This window comes from Hydra vulgaris, chromosome 15, assembly GCF_038396675.1.
Source record: "Hydra vulgaris chromosome 15, alternate assembly HydraT2T_AEP".
Classification (NCBI taxonomy): domain Eukaryota; kingdom Metazoa; phylum Cnidaria; class Hydrozoa; order Anthoathecata; family Hydridae; genus Hydra; species Hydra vulgaris.
Genome location: NC_088934.1, coordinates 1,349,367 through 1,364,665, shown reverse-complemented (window position 1 = coordinate 1,364,665; position 15,299 = coordinate 1,349,367). Strand labels below are relative to the sequence as shown.

General features: G+C 26.5%; 1 protein-coding gene across 1 annotated transcript in view; it reads left to right on the top strand.

Annotated features, from left to right (window-relative positions):
• The window catches only part of LOC136072063 (transcription factor E2F5-like), a 30,147-nt gene extending 15,888 nt beyond the window's left edge, over window positions 1-14,259 (top strand). Inside the window, exons 3-7 of the mRNA XM_065820172.1 lie at window positions 4,891-5,161; window positions 8,811-9,015; window positions 9,562-9,615; window positions 12,587-12,634; window positions 13,597-14,259. Of these exons, the coding sequence (XP_065676244.1) occupies window positions 4,891-5,161; window positions 8,811-9,015; window positions 9,562-9,615; window positions 12,587-12,634; window positions 13,597-13,712 (694 nt within the window). The 3' untranslated portion in view covers window positions 13,713-14,259. The remainder of the gene's footprint in view (window positions 1-4,890; window positions 5,162-8,810; window positions 9,016-9,561; window positions 9,616-12,586; window positions 12,635-13,596) is intronic.
• Window positions 14,260-15,299: the final 1,040 nt, after the last annotated feature.

The following is a 15,299-nucleotide window of genomic DNA, read 5'->3' as shown; positions in this document are numbered from 1 at the left end:
CAAAAAAAAGAATTGCAAAAAATAAGAAGCTAAAAATTCTAATAATGGTATGATGCCAAATATGCAAATGCAGCTCTAAAAGCAACAACAGCAAATGAACTGGCAGTTTCAATTGCAACAACAACAAATACAATAACAGACTGTTTTGTTTGTTGCATTCATTGAAAAACAAAATTAATTGACAGACTACAGCCTTATTATCTAAATAACACTTTTTTTATCAGTTGTAATATCTCTGATAAATTAAATGATCATGACAGGGGCTATTCTAGGCTGTTTTCGACAGCGTCAACCGTATTTGGGTGCCGCACAAATTAAAATTTGAGGATGTTTTTTTGTTTTAAAAATAGTTTTTTGATGGTAAATATTGTTTTTGTTTTTTGTTAAAAAAATTCAGATTTTCCGCTAAATTTCTCAAATTTTTTTCCTAGAATAGCCCCTGCGTGATTAAAAAAATTATATTTTTTATAGTTGTTAAAAAAAACTTATTAATATTGTATTGGATTCCATATCCCAATATTCTTTAAAGTAATCCATTTAATCATCACTTTTTATAAGTTAATATTAAAAAAAAAAAAAAAAGCAAGCTATAAATGATTTATATAATGTATTCTTTTAATATTCGGAGTTCACAAGCAATAGATCCAAAGTCATGTTTCCATATAAACAACCTTTTGTATTTATTATTAATGCATATAAAAGGTACATCTTTTTTTAACCATGCTTAAATTAGGTTTAATATTGTTTTTTTAATCTGCGAATCCCCATCATCTTGTAATATCTCCCAAAATCAATTGTGCTGCCACTCTAAATTGATTCATTGGTTTATTAAATGTTGAGAGGTTTTTCTGTTGTTCCTAAATGGATATTTTAACCTAGTGCCATGACAATAAAAAAAAAGCTTATAATAGTGTCTTTAGGATATCTGTTTAGTTTAGGTAACAAGTTTGACACTCTAAATAGACTACGATCATGATGTTTGTCCTCAACTGATTCAAACATATTAGCTACTTTTCTATTGGATAAAACAAAACTTTGAAATTTAAGAACATGTATTTTTTTGTGACCATTTTACACCATTTGTTATTTAAATGAAGTTTACAAACAGGACAAACTGTCTATCAATAAATCAAAAATAGATGTTTCTTTTTGGGAAATCCTTATGCAATATTCTTTTAATAGAAGTGATAAAAATCATTTAGCAAAAAGTAAAATGACTAAAAATTCTTTCCATAACACGATAAGAAATTATGTTATAATCAGGGGCTGGTCATCCAAGCATCAGAATAATATTGATATATCTGTAAGGGTAACAAAAATATTTTAATAAAATGCAGAGGGCTTTAATTTCACCCATATATAAAAGATTATATATTTTTTTAATATCTGGAACTTCTAAATATATTCAGTTATCTGCTTTTTTAATCTAAATTCTTACTATACATTAGCACCATCTAGTTTCTCTAATTCAGAGCATTTAGTAGTTCCTAGTTTATGTAGTTCCTAATCCTGTCATCTTTACGTAGAGTTGACTGATTTAAAATTTATTGTTAAACAGATAAAATCATTTATTTATCTTACAAGAAATACAAGTATTTAATGACTGTAACATTTCAAAAATTTCTCTTAATTTTTTTTTAATTTGCAGTAATGGCAAGATTGCTAGTGTTTCTACTAACACCCGTCTAGAGTACTTTTACACTCTCTTATGTTTCTTTGAAAGTTTGTAACTTGACATACAAAAGCAATAGTTTACAAAAATTCCTTAAACACTGAACAATCAGAATCACACTCATAAATGATTCTAAAATTTTTGTTTGAAGAAAATTCTAGTTATCTATTTTGTTTGACTTGTTTCAATCTCTATAAAGTTTGTCTCAATGAATGACTTTTTGTTGACTCAATCATTAAGTCCTGGTCAGATATCTAACAAAATATTTCTAAGCAGCAAGTTTTTCCAGACAGATATCAAATTTAGTTCAGGTGTAGGAGCCAGTTGCTCAACTAAGTCTCCTTATCCAGATAAATATAACATTTAAGGATTGTTGCAGTTCATAAACTCTTTCATAGATGATTATAATAAGCAATATATAATAAGCAGAATAAGGTTTTTTTTTTAATTCTGGTTCACTTCCAACAAGGCTGTAAGTGACCAGCCATTGAATTAGAGATGATAGCTCCTTTGAATAGCTACCATAATAATATTTGTAGAAAAGAGAAAGAGATGCAACTTTACGATGGTGGGAGAGAAGCTCAAGTTTGGCAGATAAAGCAGGTCCATCAATCAGGTTTACAATGCATTTTTGGACCTTGTCTGGAAGAGAAAGAGCATCATTAAAAGTACCAGCCCAAATATGGCTACAGTATTCCATACAGGGGTGAACAGGGGTCAAAATAAATGTCAGACATTGGCGCCCCCCAGACTGTTTAAAGACCTGTTTAAGGGGGCAGCAAACTATTGTTCATTTTTACTGAAAAAATGAACAATGATTAGTTGCTCTCCTCTAACAGGTCTCAAGAATGGTCCAAGGGGTGACATTGTCCAACACCTATTTCGACTCCTGGACAAATAAGAGATTCGTAGAGATAGAGTACAGAATCAGAAGTAAGAAAATGGCGAGCAAAAAAAAGAGAAGCACCTAGCAGATGCTAACTTACTAATCGATTGTATATATCAACCCTTGGAATTGGGGTCGGCATTCGGCTATGCTGACCTAACTGCTGAGCTAGTAGCGTTTAAGGTTGGCAAAAAATTGTTGACCTCGTTTCTATTTTTATGGTCAATCCTTTGTTTTACATTTTTTCTGCCGACCTCATAGAAATTAAGGTCGGCAATAATTATTTTTTTCTTAATTCCTTGGGCTGATATATGGTTTCCATAGTGAACAATAATTCAAGATGTAAAGAAGAGGACTGAGAGGTTTGCCATTCATCGATATAATAATGTTGACAGTATTGAGATAATTAAAAATTGTTAGATAATTTTAATATTTAGATAATTAAATTATTTGCAGTAAATAACTGAGTTTTGTTAGAGTTAAAATTCATAAGCCACTGCACTGCAAGCTCCAATCTGTTACAGAAGTGAAATCAGATTCAAGATCGGGTGCTTGTTCTTAGCAATCAAAAGAGATGACTTTTTATCAAGACAAGAGTTTAAAGTTGAGTCATTAGCAAATAGAGTCACTTTAGATGTATGGTGGTCAGGAAGATCATTAATGTAATTAAAAAACAAAACAGGACCAAGGATAGAATCATGAGGTACTCCAGAAGCTGGAGTGATTTGAATGTCTAACAGTTGGTTAACCTGTTTAACTGGAATGGAAGGAAGAGAATGGCCACAGGATTCAAGAGTCAGATTAAAAGTTTTTTGCAAATAATTCAGCCTTTTCCTTGGGAGAGGTAATAAGATCAGTCCCATGAATTAGACATGAAATGTTAAACTTACCTTTGTTAATGATGCTGTTGATAAGTTCTTAGATTCTGAGATAAGAAACAAGAATTAATAAACTGTCTAAAAAATTTTTTACATTGATTGTTTTTCTGATTATTTATGTTTTTGTAACAATATCTTTTGTTCAATAGCTTAATTTCAAAATTGTATAAGATATATTAAAATTACTTTTATTGTCATTGAAAAGTAGATATGATTTCAAAGGATACATAATACTCTTTATTTGATTATATCACCATAGAATGCAAAATGCAACAGTATGAGTATTTTTTATTAAAAGAATTCCTTTTAATAAAAAATACTATTAAAAAAGTACTATTATTTTACTTTTTAATATGAAATTTTTTTTAATTAAACTGTCATTAAAAATATCATTTCGAGTTTTATGATTTCTGAATATATCATTTTATAATATTTTAATATTGATTTTTCGATCAATCAATCGCACTTTTAATTAAAAAAAGTTCAAGTCATGAAAATTTTCTAGATAAAGCTTTAAAGGATAAAGAAAAAGAGGAGTATTTACTACAGGGTAAGAACAAGGAAGAAAGTGCAGCAGTTTAGGAAGAAAATCTAACCTTTCTCTCAGAGTGGTTTAAACACTTGTCCACTGACATTAAGCTGACAGTGGCGTATCCAGGGGCGTAACTTATTTAGGGGCACCAGTAAAAAGGACTTTTTTTTTATAGAGATATTGTTATCCTAATTATGAAAATGAAATTCAACTTTTAAGACAAAACTATACATGTATAGTTTTGCTGTTGTGTTTGATCACCTAGTAATATAGAATATGCCAAAAGATTTTGCTATTATTAATAAATATATAATAATACAATGCCCTGTCTAAATATGTAACTTTGATTAGCTATATCTTTGGAACTATAAATCACACAAGATTATTTTTTTGGGATTTTCTTACCCATAGTCTAAGCATTTAATGTGGCTTGTTTCATCTATATTGAAGTTAATATTTTTTGTTTTTTGAATGTCCTGTATCCAACTGAGCACTCATGGTTTATCATAAACCTTGAAACTTTTATATAAAAATTTTTTGTTTTAAGTGCCGTGCCATAACAACTTTACAGAGTTGTTGTCATCTAAATTTATAAGTGTTTGACAACTGTTTTTGCTACTAAAACATCTAAACCAGCATTTTTTGTTTGATATTCTTTTTTTTCTTACTATCATGCAAGTTTAAAAAATATGACAATGGTTTTTTTTTTAACTGTATAATCAGATAATTAAGTACCATTTGAAAGATAGATTATAGGAAGACAAAAATTTTGTGATTCCAAACCCTGTTATGGCTTGTCGTGTTTTTAAATTTTGGAAATGACCATTTTAAGTATATGTCGTGTTTTTAAGTTTCGAAAATGACCATTTTAAGTATATTTGCAATGAAAATTTTTAATATTCAATTTTTTTTTTTACTCTAGAGGGGCTGGTCCTGGTTGCAATTCTCAAGAAATTTCTGATAAACTATGTGAACTTAAAGGAGAAATAAGTAAACTTGATGCTGTTGAAACAATTCTAGATCAGCAACAGCTATGGGTTCAGCAAAGTTTAAAAAACATTTCAGAGGATCCTGAAAATGAGCGTCATGCGTATGTTTCACATGAAGATGTATGTATGTGTTTTAAAGGAGAAACATTACTTGCTATTCAAGCACCATCTGGCACACAACTTGAAGTTCCTCCACCAGATTTTGTAAGTAATATAAAATGTATCTTTTATTAGTAATTAAAACACTTAGTTCTAATTATTGATGTGGTAACTTGCTGTGTCGCAGCTCTCTCAACAGTTTTATATTTTAGTTTAAGCAAAATAGAGTGTATATATATATATAATTTATTTGTAAACTTTGGCATATATATATCTGACATATATAAAATTCGCCGAATGGTCACACACGAGCAGTGAACACCTGAGGGAAGAAATGAAGTACATTAAGAGAATTATTTTTCAAACAAAGCATATTTTGACAGCTGTCAAGACAAAAATAAAGATTAATAGAGGAATATTTAAAATAAGATAGACAATGCACCTAAACAGTACTAACAATAATAATAAAAAATAAATTGTTATATAAATACTAATATGAACTAAGATAAACAAAAAATAGATCACCAAACAAAAAATAAATAAAACAAAAAATACATTAAAAAATAAAAAGTATGCATACAACAATCAAAGGCCTCAGAATTGGAAAAAAAAACATTAATGCCAATGTGTAAACATAATTTGTGTAGTGATTAAGTAATAAACATCTCCTTAGAGTCACGTCTATTATTACTTGCGTTTCGATGAGGATCAGCACTTATAACTAGTTTATCCCGTCAGACAAACGTCATCGCCACTTATGCTTTACCCCGCGACTTACGCCTATTCCATACTGCAGTAAAAAGGGTTTCACTACAAATAGCCAAAACCCAACCATACCCAAATTTGTGAAACACTAATATTTTTTTGATGATATGATATAAAAAGTGTTGATCTACTGCACAATATAAATAGTTAAATAAATCACCATACCACTGGTAGAAAAAACTAAGCACTATAAATTAAAATTCAAATAAAAACACCAGAAACAAAACTAAAACAACTAAAGTGTGCAAACAGAAAATACTATTAAATTTTCCTCTAAGACCATGCAATATGTCAATGATTTAAACCACATAGGTTCTTCCAGCACAAATAAACCAAAAACAATCAAATGGCAATATACCCTATTAAAAACTCTTTTAAAATAAAATAAAACATAGTAGAGTCTTCAAAAAACTCTAACGCTGTCATAGATACTTCATTCGAATTTTGTTAACCAATCTAAAGTGTAAGAAAATGAAACAACCCGCGCAACTTAAAATCATAACTAAAAATCAAGTAATATTTGAAAGTAGAAAAAAACATATATATATCGCCTGCAAAAATGTAAAGATTTAAACATGTAGTGAAGGATATAAGAAATTCTCCGAATAATAATAAAAGACGAAAATTGCGCCTGTGAAAATTAAAACAAAGCTGAGTAATGAATGTAAGATAATATTGCATAAAAGTTCCTTGATAATAGTAATAATATGAAAATCAGCGGATAAATCATATATTAAAAAAATTGTAATAAGATTAACTAAATACTTTACCGTCTCTTTTTGCTCGTGTGTGACCATTCGGCGAATTTTATATATGTCAGATATATATATATTAACTCATGGGTCATGGCACTAATTTGATAATGACTTGCTTTAAACAAAACATTTAAAATAAATGTTTCTTTACTTATAGCTGTCAAAACTATATAGAAAAATTTTTGGTCATCATTATTGTAATGATTAAAACTAGTAGATTTATGTCTATATGAAATTGTGTTTATAAAATATTTCACATATTTCTTGTTTAATGTTGGATTTTGTTTAGCATCTGTTTTCGTTTTTTCATAAAAATTGTTTTTCCCATGGTTGTATTATAAACTTTTATATAATCTTTTCTTTTTTCAAAAAATGTTTACTCTGTTTAAGTTTAACAGAAAAGAACTCTGCTATTTCCTTCTACCAAGATTTTACGTTTTAAGTATGTATCCACTAGACTGCATGGTTTCTAGAAGATATAAAAAATAAAATGTAAGACTTATCAATAAAAATGTTAAATGAATGAAACCCCTTAAACACATTTTTTAAAAGTTGTAAAGGTGTTAAAATCCTTTTTTTGTTACAAGTTCATAATAATATAAACAATATCAGTTTGTTGTAAATATGTAGATAGGGGCATAACATCATGGTTGTCCTGTAGTATGGAACATCTCGTTTATACAAAGGCTAACTGAAATCTAAAAAAAATACCAATTAGTAGGCCAGCAGGGTGACCAGACAATTATTACTCACAAAAGAGTGATTAATAATAAAATTTGAACTATAAAAGTTTTATTCCTTGTGATTATTTAAAAAACCTTTTAAAAGCATTTAAAATAGTTATAAACAAAAGTTTAACAAAATTACAATATTTAATTTTACTGAATGTAAAAAAAATGAAGTCAGCTTAAATTAAATTAGAATAGACATGTGTTTTAAGTGCAACTATCATTTTTTTTAAAACGTTATAGTTGCATTTTAAGTCATTTTTTCTTTTCAATTCAAAATTGCATTTTTTCTTTCAATTCAAAATACGAATAAACCATTTTTTATATGTTTATAGTTGCATTTTAAATTTTTTTGTTTTTGTTTTTTTGTTTGTTTGCTTGTTGGTTGGTAATTCACCTCCCTAAGGCCGAGAAGGTCACTACAGACAAAGAGGCTACTTAATTGTGGTTATAACCCTCTCAACTCTATAACTCCGAAGCGAGAACCTTGACAAACAAGGCCACTGCACGGAGAAACAAGTTGAAATCGCATGAATGTACGCATAAATTATTAATGATGCTTAACCTATTGTTTGTTATAGTTTAATAAATTTTTATTTAAACTTTTTTAAACAAAACATTAATTATGGACAAAAATTGTTTTCTAAATAAAGAAGTTTTGTTTAGAAAATTATTATATTGTCATAGTTGATATTAAAAATATTGACTGTGACAAAAACAAACAACTTTACTTTTTTTATTAAATTTATTTTTAATTTAACAGTTCCTTATTAATTTAATTGTCTTTTTCCTTTGCAGTTGAGAAAAGCTGCCAAAAAATTAAAATACGAAACTACTATTGATCCTAGCTGACAACTTAAGTAAGATGTAAGCAATTTTAGTTGCTCTATAAGCGAATGGACAAATACTTAAGGTTACATCATTAGTAGACTTTTTTTAGTCTTGTTAGCTTTTGCTGAAATTTTTAGTTTTACTATGTAGCAATTAAGTTGCAAAAATTGTTTTTTAGTTTAAAAAGTTACTGAAAACTTTTTACCTAGTACATTTTGATTCTACCTATTAAATTTTTTTGTAATATAAAGCAAAAGAATTTTTTTATAACCATGTGTTTCGATTTTTTTTTTTTTTATAACATTGTGTTTTGAATTTTTTATATTCAATAATATAATTTTTATTTTACATAAAAATATTTTATGGGTCCATTAGGTATCCATGTTATACACAAATATGTGTTTTGATAAGTTGAAAATTGCCTTTAATTGCGTATTAATCACATTATATACATCCAATTAAACATTTATCTTACACACATTTAAACACTTACTTACATCCATGTTAACATTTGTTTTATAAACACTCATATAAACACTTATCTTTCATACATCCACTAAAACATTTTTCTTGTATATACCCACATAAACAATCTTATATATGTCCATGTTAAATACTTTTTTAGTTTTATGATTTTTTACAATGTGGTAAATGTAGTTTGTTTATTTTTACCAGTTAGGCCATACAGCTAATTATCAAATGCACTTAAACAGTGAAAATGGGCCTATTTGTGTACTATTGGTAAATCATGATGCAAAGTCAGATGTGCCTGTTGTTACCAATGTGTCACCTGAAAGTCCAAACAACTGTGCTGAATGCTTGGTCAGCAGCAAAGATGGAGATGCATTAAAAACAAATGGTGAAGACATGGAAACTGATGGTACAGATAAATTTATTATTTTAAATAAATCTTAATCTTTTCTTTAAAAACTTGAGGTTTTTATTTTTGAAGCAGAAATTTAATGTTTATTTTTTATAAACAGAAACAAAAATTGTTGATTTTACTTTGATTGCAATATTCATATATTTATGTCTAATGTTAGTAATCAAGTGTAATCATAAGAAACTATTTTCGTTATTAGAGTTACTTCAACGTAATTGTTTAAAACTAAAAAATTAAACTAACAACAGAATTTGAGAGCATAAAATTTAATGACTAAATTAGGAATATATGATTTGCATTATATCTTCAACTTCTTCAATTTATTTTGTGTTAACCAGCATAGTAACACTATCATGTCATAATCATGTCATAATGTTATTTTTCCAGGTTAAAAAAATAAATTTTCTTTCGTCAGAAAATGTTGAAGTCATTTAGAAACTGGAATCAAAATAAATTAAAGAAGCAATTATGATTAAGTTATGAATCAAAAAGTTAACATTCAAAAAAAATTTATTTTTTTAATTGTTTTAAATTTTAATTTAGATCCAATACTCACCAGCAATATTGGTGACCCTCAGCATTCAAAAAGGATCTCAGGTAATGTGTTTAAAGAATGTTTTTAAAGAAATAAAGTTTACAAGTAAAAATTGTGGTTATGCTTGTGTTATATTTATTTAGAGTAAATTTTCTTTATTTATCAAGTTTCAAGAAAAAATCATATAAGATTATCATTTTTAGAGATCAAGATTATTTTTTTTTGTAACACTTGTTGAAAGATGTTTCTTATAAGTGTCAATGTATCAGTTCTTGTTTTTGTGGTTCATGTGCAATTGAGTTAACCCTTTTATGTTATTTTATGTTATATTGATGTTTTGATTATATAAATACATAAATAAAGATAAATACATGCTTTGTGTTATGTGTTTGTATTGTTTTGAAGCGTAATGTTTTCTTTTTTTTATTGTTAGAAGAAAAAAAAAATTTTGTGTTTATAACTTTTATTTAATCAAATTTATACAAAATATTACACATAACTAGTTTATTTTTCTCAAACTATTTGCCCATTTATTTTAGCAAAAAATTAGAATGAATACAGCAAAATGAACATTTTATTTAAATTCTAAATAAAATAATTAAAACTAAAAACAACATTTTTATTATTTATTTTGTAATAAATTAAAAACGGCAAGGCAAACATTTTATTTAAATTCTAAATAAGATAAGTAATATAAAAATGGCATAACAAATATTTTATTTATAAAATTAAAAAAAAGTAATTTGTACATTAAACTGTTTTTTATCAAAATATTTAATGAAAAAGATATGTTGCAATTTATAAAAATACCTGTATTTTTTTTTTTGGAGGCATTTTTTTAAGCACTTGCCAAAGTATTGCAGGTGAGCCTAAAAAAGTATTGCAGGTGAGCCTAAATAAGCTTGAGCTGGCTAAAAGGAGAAGATTTTGTAAATAATAACAACAATAATGAATAAATAAATTTTTAATATTTTTAGAAGCATTGGAAGGAGCAAAATTATTTAAATTTAAGAGAAAATTATAGTGATAAAGAGTTAAGAAATCTTAAAAAAAAAAAATTTTATAACAATGTGTTTCAATTTGAGAAATCTTTAAAAAAAAATGCTTGGACTAAATTTTTTTTGATTAAAACAAAATAATAAACATATACTAAGAAAAACTAACTTTGTAGTTTTAGTCGAAGCTCTCCATTTTAGTGTGATTTTTAAGTCTTTTTTATTTTTAAATATACGTTGCTATCTACAGAAGTTTTACAATGATGTCACTTACTAAAATTAAATACACTTGAATAAATTATAAGAACAAACTTATTAACAAGATTTGAAATGGCGAAAGGCGAGCTGACCAGGATAGTCTTGGACAATGACAAAAACATTGATTCAGTATATTTAAATTATTCATATATTACAAGACGCTTATGAAGAAGACATTTAGGTTCACAAAGCTTTAATTAAAGATGATTCTTGAATCAATCTGTCAATATGCTAATGCAGCAATTAATGGTAAAGTTAAAAACAAAAAAGAAACCATGGGAATGATACTTAAGGCCAGTACAACTACTCACTGACAGTGATTGCAAAAGTAAATGGTGAAAAATTGAGAATAAAATGTTGGATATGTGTGCTGGAAGTTTATATATATGTACGAACTTGTTAACAAAACTGAAGTTAAAACTTTTTTACCCAATTCGATGGGCAAAAAAATAAAAATGAAATTTGAAAAATTGAGGAAACTGAAATTCGGTGGCAATGTAGGAAGCGATGAATTGCAACCTGTTCATATAATACTCTGTGCTACTGATTATCAACAAATAAAAACTACAGAACCGTGTATTATCAGAAAAGACCCAGTTAAAGATCCAGGAGCAGAATTAACTATGTTGCAATGGGCTCTTGCTGGGAGATGTACACATTTAAGTTCAGTTATTAAAAAGACTTTCTTATTGAACACTGATCATGAGGATACTTGGATTATCAGACAAAACAGTGAATTAGTGTTCCACCAAAATTTAAGCAAAAAATTGCTCCAAACCAAACCAAATGAAACTAGAAAAGCAACATAAAACTGCTAGGAATCAGAAGCTTAGTGCTTATTAAAGATGATATGAAAAACAAAGCACTTCTCCATATTGGACTAATTAAAAGCAAAATTGAAGGTAAAGATGGAGTCAGGTGTGGTTTTAAAGTATGAGTGGGAAACAGTTGTATGATTAAACAACCAATTCAAACCAATTCTGGAAATTGATTGTGAAGTAAAAAGTGTAATTGAACCAAAAGAAAGTGTGAAAAGTCAAGCAAAAACAGAAACCTTGAAAAGAGCAACAAGATGGGCTAAATTGGATGCACTACAAAAGATCAATTGCATTGTGGAATACAAGATTGTTGATTAAAGCTGAAGTTTTAGCTTTAATTGGGGAAGGGTTTTGTGAATGGCGTCTTCCAAGCTTCTAGAAACAATTAGTGGTTGTGTTTGAATAATAAAGTTGATGGTATTTATAATGATGTGGTCTTCTTTTATGTTTGTAAATCTCATTTACAGGTTATTTAAAAAGTATTAGCATAATATATTGTGGTTGCGAATTGTATATATATTAAGGTTGATATTTATTAATAATATTCACAGTCAGATGGTAATACAATAACAATAAATAAATTGGTAAACAAATGAAATCATTAATGTATCAGGGAAACTTATAATAATTCCTCACAATATGATGATTTCACAACTTACTACTAAAATATTTTAAAACATTTATAAAAATCTATTTTGATTGATAAAGGGTCATTATAAGTTAGTTTATTAAACCTCTTTTAGATTTAAAAAAAATACTTCTAATATGACTATTCCTTATGTCATAAAACATAAAACCTAACCAAAAGCTGGATGATTTACATACTAAATGCCTGTCACACAATATATAAGAATATTTTTGCCATTAATCAAAGTAGGCTTTATGTAATTTAACTTTATTTGATAAGTTGATTTTTATTTATTGTAGGATACTTGTTTTCAAATATTTTAATTTTTTTTTAGATGAAATAGAAGATATGAATTTAGATCAATTTTGTAAAGAAAATGAGTGTAAGTTGGATGTTTGTAAACAAATAAAGTATAAACTATAACAAATAAAGTATAAACTATAACACGAAAACAATAAAAAAAAGTAAAATGGTTTTGTAAATACAAGAGTAAGAATAAAAATACTTGATCTTTAAAATAGGTTAGGGGATTTTTTACAAATAAATACCGGAAGGATATTTAGTTGTAAAAAATTGCTTTTTCTCTTCCATAATGTCATATTTAAACAAGAAAATGGTATTTTAGTAATTCCAAACCACACAAGTGTTAAATCGTTAAACTTTAAAAAAAAAAAAGTGAAAACATATACTGATAATACTGTTTTAAATGTCTTTAACTTAAATGTTCATGACTAAAACAAAAATAGGTTTAGACAGTTTTATAAATAAAAACATATACTGATAATACTGTTTTAAATGTCTTTAACTTAAATGTTCATGACTAAAACAAAAAATAGGTTTAGACAGTTTTATAAATAAAGGATTATGTATTGTAAGCAATCATTTCAAAAACAAAAAATTTCATTTTTTATTTTTCTTATATTTGTTATTCTCAAGTTGTTGAAGCATTATGTTTGTAGCATTAACTTTGTTATGTTACTATCCAGTTAAGCGCTAACTGGACTGTAATATCTATGAACAACTATGAATAATTTTGTCAAAGCTTTTCTTGGTAATAATTTAAAATAAATTTTATTAAAAATATTTAAATAATTTATATAAAGTATAAAAATAATTTAAATAAGAAATAAGTATTATTTATAATTTATAATCAAATAATATATTTAATTTTTTCAAATAATTAATTCAAGTTAAATTTTTTAGAATGTTTTAATTATTAAATAGATTTTTAATTGTAAAACAATTTTTTGTTAATTTATTTAATAAATTTTCTGGTAAATGTTTTCTGATACTATGAGAAGGTTATAAAAAAAGAGAATGTTTATTGTTTTTGGTTTTTTTTAGTGTTTGCTCCTCTTCTTCGACTGTCACCTCCCCCAGGGGAACATGATTATTATTTTAACCTTGATGATAATGAAGGTGTTTGTGACTTGTTTGATGTTCCTGCATTGAAAGTATGACATTAGAGTGGCATAGTTAAAGAAGTCATTATTCTATGAAACATATTTCACAAAGTATAATCCTAAATTTCAGCATGGAATATGAAATTGCTTAAACAAGCTGTTATACGTACGCTTTAAACTATTGAAATAGTGATGAAATCAGTTTTGAAAGGTTTTGGATAGAAAATTAACTTCAAGTTTAGGAGAGACAATAATTCAAGAATCCCGTTCTACACAATTTTGTAGTTTTTAATGAGTTTGATCAAGTTTATCTGAAAAAAAAAAACTGCTGTACAGTTACTCAAAGAACTTCAGAAAGTTAATAGGAATTTCATAAATTTTATTTTATGGGAAAATGTTCTTAATATGTTTATATTTGTACCCAGAACATTCTAATGCAATTATCTGCAGAATATTTTTATTTATGCAGTGTTTACAGTTTGCAGATTTATTTGTAGCAAAATTAAAATAATTTGTATTGAGTAAAGTTCTCTTTAAATTATTTATCTTTTATTTTTAAAATTAGTAGAACATTATTTATAACAACTGAAGTTCCTTTCATTTATTTATTGTTGATATTTTTGCATCTTATAGAAAGTGTCATATAGCTTTATATAAAATAACTGTTTATAAGTATTTATAAAATACTATATAAGTATATATATATATAAATTTTTTTTTTTTTTTTTTTTTTTTTTGTATTTTAATTTCAGTGTAATTAGTGTTTAAAAGAAGATTTAAAAATTTTTCAATAACTTTTTAATAACTTTTGCAGTTTGCTTAATCATTTGTTTAGAAATACTGCTATCGTGTTGATATTCAAGATAAAAATATTATTGAGTTTTTATTTTAATGTAGAGTTTTACATAAAAAGTTTTTTTGTTACTGTCTGTTGACATTATAAAAATGATGCTATATGATGAAAATTTTGTCAGCAATTTTGTATTGGTTGATTTTAGATCAATTATATTGATTTTCAGGTCTTCCAGAACAGTTGTAGAATTTCCAAAAACAAATTTTGTTCATATAATCATTTACAAATTCTTTTAAATATAATTTGTAATGAAAATTGAGGTTATATTTATTAAAATGGCCAAGGTTGAGTATATTGATGTCAAAAATAAATTTAAAACAGTAAGATTTTTTTAAGTTTGTTACAGTTGTTTTAGACATTAAAACTTTAAAAAGATAGATACTGAAACTTGAAAGTTTAAGTGGATGTTTTAGACAGCAAAACTTGAAAGTTTAAGTGGATATTTTAGACAGTGAAACTTGAAAGGCAAGAACTGTTATTGGGAGAACTAAATGTCATTTTTAATAATCTTTGCCCATTTACTAATTTTATTTTGAGAGATACATGCATTCAAGTTTTGAACTGAATACTATTCTGCAACACCTGTTGCAACTTTATTATTTGTTACTAGGTTGCAATATTGTGATACAGTTTCTAATATTTTGGTTTATGTTTTTTGTAACTTTGCAGCCGATCATATCAGTTATAACATAAACAGTAATGCATAAAAATATTTACTACTTTTTTTATCTGCTTATTAGTTTTTAAAATTTAATCGTGAAAAATAGTTGTTTACTATATTTCATTTTTAT